Here is a 20685-nt window from a genome sequence, read left to right on the forward strand (position 1 = left end):
TGGGGCGGCTGTAGCCTGCTATTTTTAGGCTGGGGAGTGTCCAATAATGGTGGACCTCCCTAGTCTGATAATACCAGACCACAGCTGTCCGCCTTACCTTGGCTGGGGATCCAATTTGGGGGGACCCCACGTTTTTTGTTTTAAAGTATTTATTCAATGTAAAATAATAGCGTGGGGTGCCCTCTGTTTTAGATTACCAGCCAAGGTAAAGCTGCCAGCTGTGGTTTGCAGGCTGCAGCCGTCTGCTTTAGCCTAGCTGGCTACAAAAGATGGGGGGACCTCACATCGTTTTTTTTTTAAATAAATTTTTTATTCTTTGGCTAAATACAAGGCTAAGCACCCTTTAGTGCCACATGAAAGTCACTAAAGGGTGCCAGCTTAGAAAATGCAGGGAGGTGGGACATTATGTTACGAACCGGTGCCGCCATAGCCGCAAGCAGCCTGCTGCGGTTCCTGTTGCGCCCACTGCCGTTCTTGGCCGTGCCTCGGGTCATCCAGTTGGCTGTTCCTTCCACCACGTTTAAGTGTGGAGAGGCGGCTAGTGCGCATGCGTGCGCCGATTTACCCCAGCCAGAGTTTAAGCCCGGTGTTTTGCCTACTGAGCATGCTCAAACTGATAGTCTGCTTTCTGAGCCTGTTGCTCAGCCTACTGGGCATGCTCAGGCACTTAGTGCACCAGAGGCTAGGTCCCATAAGGACCTCAATGATCACGTCCGTGAGGTGGCAGGCCCTGATAGGGCAGAGGGTGTCAGGTGTCCTGATGACGTGGCAACTCCGGACTGGCTCGCAGAGGCCCGCCCCTATGATCTGGCACCTCAGTATTGGTCGTCAGACGATGACTGGTGAAGTGTTTGGGGCGTGGCTGCCATGAAGTCATCAATGACGTAGCGGTTCCGGATAGGTCGCATGTGACGTCACTGATGACATGGCACTCTGCTATTGGACCTTGGTGGTTCCACCCTGGGTTTGGGGCGGACCCAGGTTATAAAAGGGGCTTGAGACAACATGGAGGTGCGCAGTCTTCACATTTGCTCAGTCAGAGCACACCTCCATGTTAGAGCCTCATTGCGGCATAAGCCTATGTTGGGAAGCGGTAGGTAGGGTTAGGCGAACGGTGCCTGTCACGCCAAGATTCGTGGTTCGGCACATCAGGGTCAGGCTCCGTACTTCCCTCCTGCCGTTCCAGTCTTGCTATAGCAGCCCAGTGGCGTTAACTGGGTTGCGGCTGCTGTGCTTCCTGTCCGATTGTGCTCCCTACGCACACGGACAACGCACCTGCTGCGACACCTGTCCGATTGTGCCCCCTACGCACACGAACAACGCACCTGCTGCGCCACCTGTCCGATTGTGCCCCCTACGCACACGGACATTGTACCTGCTGCGCCACCTATCCGGTTGTGCCCCCTACGCGCACGGACTGTGTACCCCAAGGCCCCTGTGGAGTTAACAGGGTGTTCCTTATCCTCCTCGGCTTCCCGGTCAACGCTACTAGTGTACCCATGTGGCCTGACGTGTCCTACACACACGTGGCCAGGCGAGAGGTGGCCAGAAACGCTAATCGGAGGACCGCTCGGCCTGACGTGTCCTACACACGTGGCCGACAGGGCGCTTTCCTGGCGGTCTTCCGGTCAACGCTACCTGGTTACCACCCGGCCTGAAGCGTTTCCTGCACACGTGGTTGGCGTAGCGCTAGGTGCACCAAAACGCTAATTGGGTTGTCGTCCGGTCTGACGTGTCCCAACACACGTGACCGGTTCCCAGAGTTCCTGGGTTATCTCAGAGCCATCCAGCTCTATAGTCTCCGCCTAACCCTCAGGTGCCAGCAGTTCCTTTGTCATCTGGAGCACGGTGGGCCCCGACTGGCGATTAGGATATATACCCCCTGATCCTAATCTGCCGCCCCCCCCCCCCCGTAACACATTATATAGGTCTTTCTCATCTATTATCTATCCCTCTATCTATTCATCTATCCATCTTTCCCTCTATCTATTATCTGTAAGCATAAAAAAAACCGCAGGGACCATCCTGCGGAAAAAATGCATGCGTTTTTTCTGCGGTTTTTGTGCGTTTTTTTACCGCAGGTGCGGTAATCTTCAACTCCCAGAAGATTCCTGCTATGTACGCACTAGAAAAGTGATTTTTCTCAAGAAAATTTCTTGAGAAACTTCTGGGAGTTGAAGATTACCGCATCTGCGGAAATAAAAAGCACCAAAACCGCGGCTTTGCTGCGTTTTTTCCGCAGGTTTGTCCCTGCGGTTTTTTATAAATAAAGCATGTTGAAAAAGTGAAAAAAAAAGGTAATGTCCTTCTGATATAGATAGATAGAGAAATAGATAGATATGGATAGATAGAAGAATGGATAGATAGATAGAAGGATAGATAGAGGGATAGATAGAGGACAGATCAATCAATAGATAGAGTCCCTGTGAGCACACACTGCATTTCTCACGAGCGGTGGGAAATGACCTGTAATTACCTCTGCAGTCTCATTCTGCACAGTGTCAGTCGCGGCTGGATGGAAGCGTCGTGGGACATACGTGGATTACGCCGGAGCTGTGTGTTGGGGGGTTAATAAAGGGGTGAAAGACGGGCTTTTTGTCTTTTATTTAAAATAAAGGATTTTTCCGTGTGTGTGTTTATTCACTTTACTTACAGGTTAATCATGAAAGCTGTCTCATAGACGCTGCCATGATTAAGCCTGGAGTTAAATGGCAGCGATCCGCTGCCATTTAAGGCTACTTGTACACTTGCGTTGGACGGCTTCCGTTACTATCCACAGCTTTGAAGAATTACGGTAAACATTGCAGGAAACCGTTATATTCCTCATAGACTACAATTAGCTACGGATAGCAACGGATGGTCTTGCGTTGCATCTGCTGCACGACGCAGCGTCGTTATTTTGATGCTGTGTCGGGTGGAAGGAACGCTGCATGTAGCGTTTTTGTGTTGTTAAATAGCTCACCTTGATGGATTCTATTGGAATCTGCCACGGTGTCAAATGATTGTCTATGGTGGCAGTTTCCGCCGCTATGCGCTAAGCGGCGGAATCCGCTGACGGATTTTGTCACGTTCTGCTGCGCATGCTCAGCATGTCCAGCAGAACGATTGAAATCGTTTATAATCACTCCTGGTCTCTGCCCCCCCCTCTCATACTCACCGATCACGGGCGTGATGCTGCACAGTTGTCACAAAGCTCCGGCGGCTTTTCCTCTTTTGAAAAAGCCAGCCGCCCATTATTCAATCTCGTATTCACTGCTTCCCCCGCCCACCCTCGCCTATGATTGGTTGCAGTCAGACCCTCCTCCACGCTGAGTTACAGTTGTCTCACTGCAACCAATCACAGCCGCCAATGGGCGGGTCTATATCGTGCAGTACAATAAATAAATAATTAAAAAAACAAGCCAAACTGCTAAAGGCTGGTATTGTCAGGATGGGAAGCCCCACGTTATGGGAAACAATAACGATATCAGCCAGCAGCCACCTGGATTTGCCCCATCCATTAGATGCGACAGTCCCGGGACTCGACCCGGCTCACCCCGAATTGCCCTGGTGCGGTGGCAATCTAGGTAATAAAGAGTTAATGGCAGCAGCCCATAGCTGCCACTAAGTCCTAGGTTAATCATGGCAGGCGTCTATGAGACACATTCCATGATTAACCTGTAAATGAAAGTAAATAAACACACACACCCAAAAAAATCCTTTATTTGGAATGAAAGAAAAAAAAAAACACCCTCTTTCACCACTTTATTAAAATCCCCAAATACCCCTCCAGGTCCGGCGTAATCCACACGAGGTCCGGCGACGCAACCAGCTCTGCTACATGAAGCTGACAGGAGCGGCAGTAGAACACGACCACTCTCTATCAGCTCCACGCAGCAACTGAAGTGAATTGCTCTGTCAGCGGGGACGTCACTGAGGTAATGCTGGTGTGTGTGCGGTGATGATGGGTGCGGTAGTGCCTGCGTGTGCGGGGATGATGGGTGCTGTAGTGCCGGTGTGTGTGCGGGAATGATGAGGGCTGTAGTGTCGGGATGTGTGCGGTGATGATGTGGGCGGTAGTGTCGGGATGTGTGCGGTGATGTGGGCTGTCTCTCCATAAGGATGTCATCTCCTTTGTCTACACTTGTCCATCCTGTGCCCGGAACAAGACGCCCAAACACCTGACCTATGGCCGTCTCCTGCCTCTACCGATTCCCTCCATTCCATGGCAACACATTGCCATGGATTTTATCACGGACTTGCCGTTATCTTCTGAATATATGGTCATTTGGGTCGTGGTGCACCGATTCTCCAAGATTGTTCATTTCGTCCCCATGGTCAGTCTTCTCTCTGTTCCGGAACTCGCCGATGCCTTCATTCAGCACATCTTCCAGCTGCACGGATTTCCCTTGCATATACAGTCATGGCCAAAAGTTTTGAGAATGCTACAAATATTAATTTTTACAAAGTCTACTGCTTACGTTTTTCTAATGGCAATTTGCATATTCTCCAGAATGTCATAAAGAGTGATCAGCTTAACAGAAATTACTTGCAAAGTCAATATTGGCTAAGAAAATGAACTTCAACCCCCAAAACACATTTCAACATCATTGAATTTCTTCCCTTAAAAGGAGCAGCTAACATTGTTTTAGTGATTGTTCCAGTAACACAGGTGTGGGTGTGATGAGGACAGGGCTGGCGATCAATCAGTCATGATTAAGTAAGAATGACACCACTGGACACTTTAAAAGGAGGCTGGTGCTTGGTATCATTGTTTCTCTTCAGTTAACCATGGTTACCTCTAAAGAAACACGTGCAGCCATCATTGCTCTGCACAAAAATGGCCTAACAGGGAAGAGTATCGCAGCTACAAAGATTGCACCTCAGTCAACAATCTATCACATCATCAAGAACTTCAAGGACAGAGCTTCCATTGTTGCCAAAAAGGCTCCAGGGCGCCCAAGAAGGACCAGCAAACGCCAGGACCGTATCTTAAAACTGTTTCAGCTGTGAGATCGGACTACCAGCAGTGGCGAGCTAGCTCAGCAATGGCAGAAGGCTGGTGTGAGTGCTTCTGCACGCACTGTGAGGCGGAGACTCTTTGAGCAAGGCCTGGTTTCAAGGAGGGCAGCAAAGAAGCCACTTCTCTCCAGAAAAAACATCAGGGACCGACTGATATTCTGCGACAGGTACAGGGAGTGGACTGCTGAGGACGGGGGTAAAGTCATTTTCTCTGATGAATCCCCTTTTCGATTGTTTGGGACATCTGGAAAACAGCTTATTAGGAGAAGAAGAGGTGAGCGCTGCCACCAGTCTTGTCTCATGCCAACTGTTAAGCATCCTGAAACCATTCATGTGTGGGGTTGCTTCTCAGCCAAGGGAATCGCACCACTCACAGTCTTGCCTAAAAACACAGCCATGAATAAAGAATGGCACCAGAATGTCCTCCAAGAGCAACTTCTCCCAACTGTCCAAGAGCAGTTTGGCGCCCAACAATGCCTTTTCCAGCATGATGGAGCACCTTGCCATAAGCAAAGGTGATCACTAAATATATGGCAATATATGGGGTTAATATCAGCTGTGATTTGACAAAAAAACAGCTGCATCAAGGATAGTAATGGGGAGGCGCATGAGACTCCCTATAATCAACTCTATAAGTCAAAAGAAATAAACACAAACACAAGGGAAATCCTTTATTTGAAATAAAATAGACGCACACCCTCATTCCCTCCGCAGCTCTGTGAGGAGCGGTGACGTCACTGAAGCCACCGGAGTTCACACCTGGAGACTCCCAGGGTATCATGTGTGACCGCCGGTCACCTCTGCCGGATTGCGGGACACGGCGGCAGGGCAGTCCGGCAATCAGGTCACCGGAGATCACAGCCCGAATATCACCACATCCGCTCCTGTCTACAGCCTCACATTGTATAATTACACAGCAGGACCACACACAGGTCTGTTTACCCCATATACTCCTGAGAGCTCCTCATATACATCCATACAGGGCCATATACTGCTGTGCACCTTCCATGTTGTCTACTTCCCATATTGTACTTTTTACACCCATATAAAGCTTTCATAGTAATATTCAGTGTTACTCCAAACAGTCCAGTATTAGTAGAATATGCAAAGCCCATACAGCGCTGTATACAGCAATATAGTGCGGACAGATCAATCACTCCCGGCCTGAGAAGAGGAAATAAACCGAATCACCGCGTGTTACCGAGAACAAAGAGCGGAAACTCTCAGCCATAGGGCGGGAATTTCAAATTTAACGTTCAGCCAATCAGCAGTCAGTAAGGCCCTGGCTCCGCCCATAGACGTTTAGTTAACCAGTTACTGCCCGCGATGTTCCCAGTACCTCCATATAGTACTGTTATCTCCATATGCTACAAACCTCCATAAAATCTCAAAATGGTTGTGTATACTGACATTGCCGTATAACCCCATATCTCTGTATAACGCAGTATATTCCTAATCTAGGACTGTGAACCGCAATATTACGCAATACATCTGTATAAAAGGTACTTTATATTCCCACTATAACACTATATACCGCGTCATTGTGCTGTATAGCCAGTCTCTCCAGTATCAGGCTCTGCTGTAGACAATGTGGTGGCTCTTAGAAGAGCCTTTGTGGTGTGGAGGATGGGAGCAGCGGTGGTGATCACTTGGCGCTGGTGTACTTGGTGACGGCCTTGGTGCCCTCGGACACGGCGTGCTTGGCCAGCTCTCCCGGCAGCAGCAGGCGCACGGCGGTCTGGATCTCCCGGGAGGTGATGGTGTGGCGCTTGTTGTAATGAGCCAGGCGGGAGGCTTCCCCTGAGATGCGCTCGAAGATGTCACCGACGAAGCAGTTCATGATGCCCATGGCCTTGGAGGAGATGCCGGTGTCGGGGTGCACCTGTTTCAGCACCTTGTACACGTAGATGGCATAGCTCTCCTTCCGGCTCTTCCTCCGCTTCTTGCCGTCCTTCTTCTGAGTCTTGGTCACGGCTTTCTTGGAGCCCTTCTTGGCGGCTGGGGCGGACTTGGCGGGATCAGGCATGATGAGACCAGAAAGACAACGTCACAAGAGAAGAGATTAGTGATCCTGCTCCTCCCAGAGCGGCCGTATTTATAGACCGGCCATGCAAATGAGCACTGACGCCACATCGCTGTTCCATTAGGGGAAAAAGCATGTGACTTGTGGAAACGTCATGATCACCGCCCCTGCAGCTCATTGGAGGATCCACAAGTCTCATTTCCATGGCTGACTTCAGATTCAGTCAATGACAGGAGAGGAAGGCGGAGCAGCCGCTTATAAAACACTCCGGAGCCGCACACGTGTCACATTACAGTTCTTTACCTGCTGATCTTTGGAAACGCAGCGATGTCTGGACGCGGCAAACAAGGAGGGAAGGCCCGCGCTAAGGCCAAGACCCGCTCATCCCGGGCAGGACTGCAGTTCCCGGTCGGTCGTGTGCACAGGCTTCTCCGCAAGGGCAATTACGCCGAGAGAGTGGGCGCCGGCGCTCCGGTCTACCTGGCCGCTGTGCTCGAGTATCTGACCGCTGAGATCCTGGAATTGGCCGGCAATGCCGCCCGGGACAACAAGAAGACCCGCATCATCCCCCGGCACCTGCAGCTGGCCGTGCGCAATGACGAGGAGCTGAACAGGCTGCTGGGTGGGGTGACCATTGCCCAGGGAGGCGTCCTGCCCAACATCCAGGCCGTGCTGCTGCCCAAGAAGACCGAGAGCGGCAAGAAGGGAAAGTGAGCGCCGCTGACCCCGCATCATCCACAACACAAAGGCTCTTCTAATAGCCACCACATCCTCCTCATCAGAGCTGGTTCCGCTGATATCGGCCGATGTCTGAACTTATCGGATTGTCTGATAGAACAGGAGCACCAGGCGGTGTATAGATATATGTACTACCCGCACTCCTGTGCTGCGTTTCCTACAGAGCAGATATTCAGGGCGTGAAATGACTGGGCTGATCTGCTCCAGAGCTGACATGTGGTGATGGAGCAGCGGTTGCTTTTCAGTTGGCACAATTCTATAGTGTATACAGCAGCGCTCAGTATATACAGGGGAGGGAGGGTCTTGTGCTGAGGACAGAAATGTATTGTCTTTACCGTGGAGTGGAGACGCCGGGTTTTCATATAACTCTTAGTGCGGCTACCTAGAAGCAATCTTACAGAAGTCACAAACTTCCCCGCTAAATAGGGTCACAGTCATGCGCAGCCGGAACTATGGATACAGGTAGATCTGCCCGATCACCCCGTATGTTCTAGCAGGATGTGGGCGCTGCAGGGGTTTGGGGGGTACAATAATACCCGTTCTCGTCAGTCGCCATAGGTCAGGGGAACGGGTACTATTGTGGAGCGGGATCGGCCGATACTTGGCCAGTAATGAGTTAAATACGGGAAGGAGACACTTGTACTGCACTATACACCCCGGTGTTATCTGTATTATCAGACACATGACAGATCAGTGACAGTTACAGCATTCCCCGGAGATCGGCAGTCAGCTCACCCCACAGCAGCAGGACAAACTGTAAAGAAGGTAGGAGCACGTGTCACAGAAAAGGGAGGGAAGAAACCATCACCACTGAGCGGGAATTTCAAATTCGTTTTAGCTCCGCCTATATACACGTCATGTCATTAAGAGCGCTCATCCGTGTGTTAACCCTTTGGTGTCACCGTATTCAGCTGCGATTTCAGTTACTTTTCAGTCTCCGCTGCTGTGACCCTCCTGCCGTTATTGTGAACATCCCCCCAATCGCTGCTCTCCGTCCATCTGATTATAGCCTGCGGCTCTGCATATAGGGGAGATTATATTGTGAGGATTCAGGTCTGGGGCAGCTCTACAATGCTCCGGATACAGCGCAGTCCTGTCCTCCAGACCTGCTGCCCCCGCACACGGTGATCGCGTTGGATGGAGGATGAGCCGCCATTATTCTGAAGGGTTATTAATCTTCGGTGGCCTCCATCGATCCGAGATTAAAGTGCCCAAGACGCGGTGATTACACAGTAGTTTATAAACCCGGTACAGTTCGTCCATCTATCCAGCTGCCTCATACAGCGTTATTCCCGGTGAATATTCGCTGCACCCGATCACCCACACAGGTCTAATCCTAAAAAGATCATTAAGCGGCATTAACACATTCATCTCACAGCAGAACTTTGCTTCTTACTCTGTAGTGACCGCAGCACAGCAGGGTATGGACTGTGCTCAGATATCGCCATGTTCGGCTATACCACCCCCATCATGTACCCTGGTGTTACATGATCAGCCACATGATAGATCAGTGAGTGAACAGCATTCACCAGGGCACAGGAGATCCTCCCTCCGCTCACCCCACAGCAGCAGGACATTGTAGCCTTTCAGGTAGATGTGGGTGGCTCTGAAAAGAGCCTTTGTGTTGTACTCGGGGTGCAGGACAGATCTAGGCCCTCTCCCCACGGATGCGGCGGGCCAGCTGGATGTCTTTGGGCATGATGGTGACCCTCTTAGCGTGGATGGCGCACAGATTTGTGTCCTCAAACAGCCCCACCAGATAAGCCTCGCTAGCCTCCTGCAGGGCCATGACGGCCGAGCTCTGGAAGCGGAGATCGGTCTTGAAGTCCTGGGCGATTTCTCTTACCAGGCGCTGGAAGGGAAGCTTACGGATCAGCAGCTCCGTGGACTTCTGGTACCGGCGGATGTCACGGAGAGCGACTGTGCCTGGCCGGTAGCGGTGAGGCTTCTTCACTCCGCCGGTGGCGGGAGCGCTCTTCCTGGCGGCCTTAGTGGCCAGCTGCTTGCGGGGAGCTTTCCCTCCGGTGGATTTACAGGCGGTCTGCTTAGTTCTGGCCATAGCTCAGTATAGAGGAGAACAGATGTGATGAGGAGCAGCGCAGAGAGCAGGAGATTTATACTCTGCTGCTCGTTTTCCCGCTTCATGCAGAGCACCCCATTGGATATTTCATAAAATAACACAAGCTGCCAATAGGGTGTGATGTCCGCGATCAATCATTGCTCACAGGAGGCGGAGCCTGAGGGCCAGTAATCCCGCCCTACAGATGCGGGTGGGGTCTCCGCAGCTCCCCCTTGTGGGTAGTGTCTGTATCAGAGCAGCGGGTGTTACAGGAGCCGCCGATGTGCCTGTATTTGTATCTTCCCGCAGAGCTGTACAGCGCCGCTCCCTCCTCCTACACATCCTAACGCGGGTTTCTAGGTTCCCGGGGCCAAAATCTGATGATAGTGATGCGGGTAAATGTGACTTGTAGGCTCCAATCTGCGCTCACAAGGGAGCAGCGACAGAAGAGCTCATTACACGCGCATCACTCCTGCTGCTGTGACCTGCAGGACGCGGCCGGGGTGTGATCAGCTGCACACGTGATATGGCGGGAATACAGCGCCAAAGCCGGGGAATAATAACCCTCATTATAGTAACACCAGTGTGCGGGAACCTGTGTTATGGACAAGGTTATGAATTATTATGAGTATATAAGTATATAAGAGTTACATGGAGATATCCATAAAGAACAGGATTTAAGATGGTGTTTGAACTGTACCCCACATATCTCTTGGCATAAGACTCAGACAGACAGTCTGGGCTATTCTTGTGACAAGTGAATCATGCTGACATTGCTTAATATAAATGAGGAACCAAGCACATTACAGTAAATTGTATATCACAGAATAAGCTGTTCTACTTTATCCAATAGGAGACGTGTTACGTATTCTTGGCACCTAGCCAATAAGGTTATATATATTTGTACAACTCCCGGAAATAAATCAGTCTTACTTTCTATTCATATCCGAGTACGTCTCTCTGGTGTGTGTGAAAGTGTGGTCATGCATGCTACCACAAGTGACTCATAATTTGGACTGCAGACAGTTTAAGAGGGATGCATGACTAGATTGCATCAACCTAAATTACGTCCTTATCATTTGGCGCCCAACGAACCTTAGGACGGAGCTCTGGATGGCGGACGGCCGTGCTGACACCTTCAGTCGTAAGGCAACTACGCGAGAGGTGGAGGTGCACACTCCAAATGCAGGTGAGAAAATTTGTATAATCTCACCTTGCAATCCTCATGCGTGTACTTGCATTTCGAAGGGGGGGTTGGGCTGTCCCAGTCTAGACACCTAATGACCGCCATCTCGCATGAGATAGGCCGTCCTAAGAGATCCCACACCAAGGTGGTCAGGTTCACCTTAAGCTGTCTGTATAAATTGTAAATCACATGAAATGTAATGTGGTTTTTGTCTGCTCTAGGAGAAAAGCAGAAGTTCTATGTTTTATTTTTCTCTGACTTAAAGGCAAGGGAAAATGAGGAAGTTGTTATATACGCTGCATATATGAATATATATGGTTATATCTGCAGGTGAGATCAGCCACCTGGATGGTGTATATAGTGTCCTTATTGTTATGTCATTGTGTTGACCTGTGTCTACCTGTTGAGATGTCTGTCTATTTGCAGCAGGTGGAGTACTTGCTGGTTACGAGAACCGTGAAGTTCTGTGTGCTTTGTTCGTATATACTGGTTTATGCAAAAAGAGGAAGTGTCACGTAATGTAGTGAGAGCTGTCTTTGAGTGAAGAAAAAAAAAACTCTGAAGATGTACTTTGAAGTATGCTGTCTGAGTATATAGTGTATACACGGGTGTGTAACGTAACGTGTCCGGTTGATAGTCAGTAATTGATAAATCTAAAGGGCAGGTACAGGTGTCATGGTAAGAGTCCTGACTGTATCCTGGTGGTCTTCCACAGAGAGGAGACGATAGGGGGATTGGTTTTGGCCGGTACAGCGTCATGGTGTGACCCTGACTGTATCTGGTGGAATTTGATGTTCTCTGCGATCCTAGGTAGGAGAACATTGGCAGAATCCCTTTTTGACTTTGGTTTTAAACAGTATTATTGATGTTCTGGACGGACCGTTAGAATAAGGTGTATATAGTGTGAACAGAGGTTACTGGTACATGAAGTAAGAGATAGTGAGGGTGAATTTGGTTTTTATCACCCACGTGACACACCTTCCTGGTAAGACAGCTCGTTTGTGTTGTGGTTTGTGGACTGAGGTAGAAATTCTGTGTATTCTGTGGATGTGTAAAATCGCTGGTCCAGAAGAGGAAGTGGATTACGGCAGAGCAGACATCCAGATTGACGTGTTAGTTTTGGGTCGTATACCCTTGAAGCATGGGGTCTAATCAGTCCACACCTGTCAAGTTAACGGCAGAAGAATTAGTAAGCGAACGAGAAGGAATGGAAAGATGTTTTGTTAAACAAGCGAGGGATCTTGAAAGATAAAGATCTCCTTATGGATGCTGAAGCATGGTATAGAACGTCAAAGGACGTTAAAAGATTGGCCTGGAAAGAGGAATGGGATAGAGATGGTAGATATTTCTATATTGCACCAGCTCAGAAAATGGCTCCTCAGGAAGTGGCCAAGCCCATTAGAAAGCAATGCCCACCACCCTATATGTCATCCTCAGAGGGTTGGACTTGTGTAGTTTGTCCCCCTGCCCACCAAACGCCCTCCCTAGCCTGCCCAGACGTCATTTCAGGTTGGGCCGCACCTAGTCCCCCCTTCCAACGTGGTTCCCTTTTCCAGCCATCTTCAGTCCCAAGGCCACTGGCCTATTTGTTGCTGGAGCAACAGAAGCCACCGAGGGGGGGCAGGAAGATGACAATGATTTAACAATGATCCACCCCACCACCAACACTGTCCCTAGTAGAGGTAAACCACAGGTGCTGTCCTTATTTGAGGACGTCAGGCCACACATGGCATCGCACCATTATTCCGATAGTCCCAGACAAGAACGCCCTAAATATGTGACATGGAAGCCCCAAGAGGCTGCAGTCCTTGTGAAGGAACACTGAGATATTTACACCTATGAGTGACGTGTCATCAATAATTGATGTTTGATACCTTGGACCTGATGTACAGGTGCAGTGTTAAGGAAAAAGTGGGTGAAAGAGCCCTGACTGTTAGACTGTTACCTGGTATGGTTTTCCTGCTAAGCAGTGAGTTGAACGTTGTATGCGTATTCACTGGTCTTGTTTTAGTGGATGTCAATGTATTCTTACCTAGAATTGAATACATTGGGGAAGACCCCTAAACTTTGGTCTTAATCGGAATTATTGAGTATTCGATAGACCGTTCTCATGGAGGTGTATGTATATCGTGAATTCTCTCTCTGACATAATATCTCATATATAGTTTTCCCTGAAAGATGTTTTCACCCAGATTAAAGCTGGGGATTCTTTCTGGCCAGTAATGGAGCCAGGTTTGCAGTGAGGGTGTATGTACCTTATCACCCAAGTGACACTGGAAGATGTTTTATGTATAATGTACGCAGTTTTTGGTGTGAAACACCGTAGGAGAGTTGAAAGGAAAGAAAAAAAAAAACAGGGAAGTGTTAGTTTCTATTTCAGTGTCCTGTGAATGTACGTATGTTGAAATGGAGAATTCTCCCAAAGGGGGGGAGGTTGGATGACACTGAATATACTATGTGTATTTTACCTGTCTGTGAAAATAGGAAACAAGAAACATAAGCTGATAGATAGGGTGGACTTGTGTGCTCACTGTGTCCACGTAAGCCCACCCCATTATTTCCTGTTCTGGATGTAGATTTCTTTCTGTCACTCAGTGTTTTACCCAGCCCGGGGTATGGTATGGGGATATTATTGCAGGGGCTGACAGGAAATAGGGATACGCTGGAGGCTCGGCCCTGACCACCATCAGGTCTACCGTCGAGATGAGGGCAAGCACAGGGTGCCTAGTTACAGGGTCAGCCCAGGGGTCCCTATATAATCCGTATTCCCAGTGACAGATTGAATACCTCCTGAATGTAGATGTCACAATACATGTCACTCCCTCCCAGGACTCTTCAGACGCCATTTTTGGCCAACACCTACTTCCTCTTTTAGCGGCTGTTTCTTATCGGTAATTATCTTTAGTTGACGTTTTAACTCAGACACTACATAGTTCATCTTTAGACGCCATTTTAGTCCAGCCGACACCCAGTTCCCCATTTTTGTTTATGCAGCCAAAGTCACTGCTCTGTTTATTGCTGACATAGCAGGGACTGCAGAGGGGGGAGACAGGGACCTGGAACACACACACTCCATTTTTGGTCATATATGCAGTTTTTCCCACTATGAACCTTAGCAGAGGTTATTGCTGATAGTCCTGTGGAAACCTTTTCCCTTCACTTTTGCATGTTTGTTTTTTGCTGGATGTTGTACAATTTAGTAGACCATATAGACTGCTCACTATTAGTCCCTGGTGGACAGTGAATATTTTTCTGCCTATGGCAGTTGTTACTTAGCCTGGTTTTGAGATATTTTCACTTGTATGTTATCCTGCCTGGTGTCTTGCACAAGAGTTCCCTGATAGAGAGGGTGGAGGTTCATGTGGTCCCAAGGGGACATTGATCATCAGGAGTTGGCATATATTAGGGCTTTCGTTGGCAGCACCCAGTAATCCTTTGTGTCCTAGTTTGCAGGGTCTGACAGGAGAGAGGGATACGCTGGAGGCTCGACCCTGACCACCATCAGGTCTACCGTCGGGATGAGGGCGAGTGCAGGGCCCCGAGTTACAGGGTCAGCACAGGAGAGGTAGAGTAGATACGCTCCACTGCTTTTTCCTAGTTGTGTATATGTAGTCAGGGGGTGCTGCTTGGTAGTTTCCAAACCCTCTTGTGCTCTTTTCTCTTTCCCCGGGGTTTTAGGGGATCTTAGTTTTTAGAATTTCAGTGTTCTCCTGACCCCAAGTTACACTCATTGTTCTTTCTTACAAACCTGGGTATAGTCCTTTGTATCAGGTCTCCGAGAGCCCACATGTAAACTACAGCTGGTAAAGACCAAGACACCCTCCTTCAAATGGCAAGACGTATGGAGATGAATCTAGCAGCTTACAAGATCACCCCACATACAGATGAGCTACAGTCACAGTCACCTGAGTTACAGTCACATTCACCTGAAGAGTATCATCACGTTATCTCCAGCCCAGAAGTCATTCTACCTGTTTGCCATGGAGGAAGACAGCAGCCCTTTGAACACTACTCAGCCAGATTGAACACCTACCTAAAGCACCAGTTGAAGATCAGTGCCCGTATGACATCACTGCTCCCTGACAAAGTCACCATCTCTCGGTGTGGGGTCCTTAATCCTGCTGAACTTCTCCCTCTTCCAAGGGGGGAGTGTCCCACCTCTGACACCTTGGTGGAAGAGGTAGTCGACTCTGGCATAGCTGAAACTCTGGATTCGATACCGTGATGGATACACCTTTGGACCCTGACTTAACATCTTTGCGGATGGATCAAGATGTGCATCAAGAAGACGGTTCCACATGGGTATGGTGCTGGTAGCAGAAGACGCTGTGCTGATAGAGCAGTCGCTACCCGCATGCCTGTCTGTGAAGAAGCAGATGTATGTGCTCTCACTGAAGCCTGCAAGATGGCAGCCAGCATCTACTCTGTGGAGGACAAGAGACTTGATCACTGCCAATGGAACTGTACGCCGCCATGAGGCCATAGAAGAACGGATGGAAGCTTTGCTATTGCCAGACAGAGTCGCGGTGAGCAGGGTTGAGGCCTACATTGGAGGAGTCAAGGGAAGCAGTAAGAAGTGCCCTCACTGACAGAACATCCAAAGAAGCCCCAAGACCACTTACGAGAGAAACAGTCAGTCAATCTGTGCTTTTCGAATGACCCAGATGTGAAGAAGAAAGGAAGGATGGAAAGTCTTGAGAAAACGTTGTCCTGACCCTACAAGAGCAAGTCCCAGAAGAAGAAGAGGACTGAGATAGGGTGCAGCTGCGGGCTCCCGGAGACCATAGAAAGTGGCTAGTGACCTGCTTTCACTGCCAGCCAAAGAGATATGGCAGGCCTTAGACACAGAACTGACTCTACACACCCCATACCAGCCACAGAATAGAGGGAAGGTTGGGAAGATGGGGCAGTGTAGAAGGCAAGGGCATGAGAGTCTTCGCTTGCATTGTTCAGTGTCAGACACACCCCAGCAGGGATCACTAGGTTGAGACCCTATGAAATCCTGTTTAGAAGTACCCCCAGATACTTCAACTAAGCTTGTTGTTTGTTTAAACATGTGCCTAATACACGTTTTTGAGTTTTCTCCTCCAGATCCAGCCAGAGCTAGATTTCTTTTCTTTTCTCTTTCTCTCACTCCTCTTTTTCTCTCTCTTTTTCTCTCTCTTCCTCTCTTACCTCAAATCTTTCTCTCTCTTCCTCTCTTCTCAATCTTTCTCTCTCTCTTTCTCTCTCTCTTCTCTCACTCTTTTTCTTTCGGACGAAGATCCATGCATTCCACTACAAAGAGATGTCGGACCTGCCTGAGACCAGGAGATGGCTGTCTTCCCTCTTCTACCCGATACTTTGTGCCAGGATGATGATATCTAAGCATGTGGACTGGAAGACGACTCTACATCCCACCTTTGATGTCCCACCATTACCGCCTGAGGACTGAGGAGCATGAGACTCTGAGTGAATCCAACCCTGATAAATATTAGCCAATTAAAGGACTACTGCCACGTTCCCCCTTCCTGAATAACGTGGGCCAGCGGAACATAGCCATGAGGACAGTCTAGAGAATACGATCAGGATCTGGCTTCCTATGCATAGTCTGTTGGGTGGGGAGATTCATCCACAAGGGATGGGGTATCTCGTATGTGAGTGAGGTAACCATCAGCATTAGGACAGATCAATAGACCTGGAAAAGTAAGGAAAGACTTTTTGGCTATCTCCAAAGGGGGGACTGTTATGGACAAGGTTATGAATTATTATGAGTATATAAGTATATAAGAGTTACATGGAGATATCCATAAAGAACAGGATTTAAGATGGTGTTTGAACTGTACCCCACATATCTCTTGGCATAAGACTCAGACAGACAGTCTGGGCTATTCTTGTGACAAGTGAATCATGCTGACATTGCTTAACCCCTTAACGACCGCGGGCCGTAAAATTACGTCCTAAATGACATAATCTTACTGCCCGCGGTCCTCCGGCGGCAGCATGCCGCGATCGGCACACATCTCAGCTGATTTTCACAGCTGAGATGTGTGCCTGCTAGGCACGAGCAGAATCGTTATCTGCTCGTGCCGATTAACCCCTTATATGGCGCTGTCAATACATGACAGCGCCATTATAAGCGCAATCGCGGTAAAGTTTTTACTTACCGCCGAAACCGGAAGTCACGTGACGCGATCTCGTGACTCCCGATAGTTGTCATGGTAGTACAGGGTCATGTGATGACTCCTGTACTACACATGAATTGGTTTCACTTTCGCTGTGCCCGGGGCACAGCAAAAGAGAAAGACAGCGTATCTGCTGTTTACAGCCTTCCAGCTGTGATCAGCAGATACTGCAGAGCGATCGGAATGCTGATCGCAATAGCCCCCTAGGGGGACTAGTAAAATAAAAAAAAAAAGTAAAAAAATAAGTTTTAAAAAATTAAAAAAAAACAAAAAAACCTAAAAGTTCAAATCACCCCCCATTCGCCCCATTGAAAATTAAAGGGTTAAAAAAATAAAAAATATACACACATTTGGTATCGCCGCGTTCAGAAACGCCCGATCTATCAAAATATAAAATCAATTAATCTGATCAGTAAACGGCGTAGCGGCAAAAAAATTCCAAACGCCAAAACGACGTTTTTTTGTCGCCACAACTTTTGCGCAAAATGCAATAAGAGGCGATCAAAACGTAGCATCTGCGCAAAAATGGTACCGTTAAAAACGTCAGCTCGAGACGCAAAAAATAAGCCGTCATTGAGCCTAAAATCCCGAAAAATGAGAACGCTACGGGTCACGGAATATGGCGTAAAACGTGCGCCACTTTTTTCGGACAAACTTCCGATTTTTTTTTAACCCCTTATATAAAAGTAAACCTATACATGTTTGGTGTCTACGAACTCGCACTGACCTGAGGCATCACACCCACACATCAGTTTTACCATATAGTGAACACAGTGAATAAAATATCTCAAAAACCATAGTGCTATCGCACTTTTTTTGCAATTTTTCAGCATTTGGAATTTTTTTGCCATTTTCTAGTACACAATATGGTAAAACTGATGGTTTCATTTAAAAGTACAGCTCGTTCCGCAAAAAATGAGCCCTCACATGACCATATTGACTGAAAAATAAAAAAGTTACGTCTCTCAGAAAAAGAATGGCGAAAAAAAAAAACGGAAAGCGAAAAATCGGCCGGTCGTGAAAGGGTTAATATAAATGAGGAACCAAGCACATTACAGTAAATTGTATATCACAGAATAAGCTGTTCTACTTTATCCAATAGGAGACGTGTTACGTATTCTTGGCACCTAGCCAATAAGGTTATATATATTTGTACAACTTCCGGAAATAAATCAGTCTTACTTTCTATTCATATCCGAGTATGTCTCTCTGGTGTGTGTGAAAGTGTGGTCATGCATGCTACCACAAGTGACTCATAATTTGGACTGCAGACAGTTTAAGAGGGATGCATGACTAGATTGCATCAACCTAAATTACGTCCTCATCACCTGTAGATGGCGACACTGTGCGGAAGAATGAAAATACAATGTCCGCTCCTGATCACAGCTCTGCCGGGACAAGGTGTTGGCTCTGAAAAGAGCCTTTGTGAGGAAGTATCAGGGCGGCTGCAGCTTATTTCTTAGCCGCGGGCTTCTTGGCTTTCGCCGCTTTCTTAGCCGGACTCTTGGCAGCTTTGGGTTTTGCCGCCTTCTTAGCCGGGCTCTTTGTCACCTTCTTGGGCTTCGGAGCGGCCTTCTTCTTGGGGCTCTTTGCCGCCTTCTTGGCAGCTGCGGGCTTCTTGGCCTTTTTCGGGCTCTTCTTGGCCGCGGTCGGGGCCTTCTTGGGCTTCTTAGGAGATTTGGGCGCTTTCTTGGCTGCAGCGGGTTTCTTGGCCGCAGCGTCCTTTGTCTCCTGCTTCTTGTTCAGCTTGAAGGATCCGGAGGCGCCGCTGCCCTTCACCTGGAGCAGGACGCCTTTGGTGACCAGACTCTTGACGCCCAGCTTCACCCGGCTGTTGTTCTTCTCTACATCGTAGCCTCGGGCAGTCAGGACCTTCTTCACGGCGGCCAGAGAGACCCCACTGCGCTCCTTAGAGGCGGACACGGCATTGACAATCAGCTCGGAGACGCTGGGACCGGAGGATTTCTTGCTTTTCTTGGCGGCCCCGGATTTCTTCGGCTGCTTCTTAGATTTGGCGGCCGGTTCGGCGGCAGGAGGAGGAGCGGCGGCTGGTGCGGTCTCTGCCATCGTGTGATGCGGAAATAAGACACAAAAAAATCTCCTGTGAGGAAAACACTGAGGCCGGAGCTGGAGGCGTCTGTTCTATATACAGTCTTACTGCGCACTGATTGGCTGCTGAGCTGCACCGTCCTGACCTTCTATTGGCTGACATTGAGCACAGGCCCCGCCTTCTCCCGACCGTACCAGAGTGAAGCTCCGCTCTCCCCTTGTGCTTCCCTGCCCGGGATAAAAGCCCTTTATCGGCTACAGCCGGACGGGTGAGCGCGCTTTCTCCAGCACTTCCCATCCTCCAACATCTCCACTGAGCGTTTGTAGCCGTCACTAACAGAGAAGCCGGGAAACAGCGGAGAGAAGGTCCCGGGATCATCGCCGCCGTCCTCCCGATCTGCTCATCACTAAGGTGTCCGAGGAAATAAAACTGCTGCGGGAGCTCGTCCCCCTATTCCGGGTCCTTGTTACCACCACCGGGCTCTTCACTACAATTTATATCGTACAGGCTGCAGATTATACTATGTGCGACCGACCTGGAGCTGCTGAGAGCGCAGAAGGGTAACACAGGCGATGGCCTCCGCTGCCTGCACCTCCCTGAGCTGGAATATAAATCTACCCCGTGTGTGCAGCGTATTGGGGTAACCAGGTCTCCACATTAGTAGATCATGCCCATAGGGGGATGAGTGCAATCTCCTGCAGAATACTGTGTCTTATCCTCTGTGAAGCTTTTATCTCTGAGGCCTGTACTGGTGGGAAGAGCTGTGATGAGGCGATGACTTCACAATGTGTCTCACTCCATCATCTAAAAGCAGAAAAATCCCTGTGTAATCACGGAAATATTAATTCACTCATCTGAAACAAACTGCTGTGGAAATGGTGAAATACTGAGGAAGTAGCAGAGACACAAAATGCATAACACCCACACACAGCACAGCTGTATATACTGCACAATCAGCAGCCTTATGTGTCCATAATAATAATAGAGCAGTGTATAGAGCATATACAGCAGTGTGTGCATGATATACAGCAGTGCGTGCATGATATACAGCAGTGTGTGCATGATATACAGCAGTGCGTGCATGATATACAGCAGTGCGTTCATGATATACAGCAGTGTGTGCATGATATACAGCAGTGTGTGCATGATATACAGCAGTGTGTGCATGATATACAGCAGTGTGTGCATGATATACAGCAGTGTGTGCATGATATACAGCAGTGCGTGCATGATATACAGCAGTGTGTGCATGATAAACAGAAGTGTGTGCATGATATACAGCAGTGTGTGCATGATATACGCCAGTGTGTGCATGATATACAGCAGTGTGTGCATGATATTCAGCAGTGTGTGCATGATATACAGCAGTGTGTGCATGATATACAGCATTCTGCGCAGGGTGTTCAGGCTACACGGTAATGTATACACTATATACAGCAGTGCATACATGACATACAGCATTGT

At 48.7% G+C, this 20685-nt stretch overlaps 3 protein-coding genes across 3 annotated transcripts; 1 reads left to right on the top strand and 2 right to left on the bottom strand.

Moving 5' to 3' along the window:
- Positions 1 to 7351: 7351 nt before the first annotated feature.
- LOC142246317 (histone H2A type 2-B-like) lies at positions 7352 to 7738 on the top strand. Its single transcript, XM_075319352.1, has one exon. It carries the CDS (start codon positions 7352 to 7354, stop codon positions 7736 to 7738), a length of 387 nt encoding a protein of 128 aa, XP_075175467.1.
- A 1672-nt stretch (positions 7739 to 9410) lies between these two features.
- Positions 9411 to 9821, bottom strand: LOC142246718 (histone H3-like). The gene has a single exon (XM_075319774.1). It carries the CDS (start codon positions 9819 to 9821, stop codon positions 9411 to 9413), a length of 411 nt encoding a protein of 136 aa, XP_075175889.1.
- Positions 9822 to 18623: 8802 nt separating this feature from the next.
- LOC142246318 (histone H1.01-like) lies at positions 18624 to 19238 on the bottom strand. The gene has a single exon (XM_075319354.1). It carries the CDS (start codon positions 19236 to 19238, stop codon positions 18624 to 18626), a length of 615 nt encoding a protein of 204 aa, XP_075175469.1.
- Positions 19239 to 20685: the final 1447 nt, after the last annotated feature.

Source organism: Anomaloglossus baeobatrachus, chromosome 7 (genome assembly GCF_048569485.1).
Source record: "Anomaloglossus baeobatrachus isolate aAnoBae1 chromosome 7, aAnoBae1.hap1, whole genome shotgun sequence".
Taxonomy (NCBI): domain Eukaryota; kingdom Metazoa; phylum Chordata; class Amphibia; order Anura; family Aromobatidae; genus Anomaloglossus; species Anomaloglossus baeobatrachus.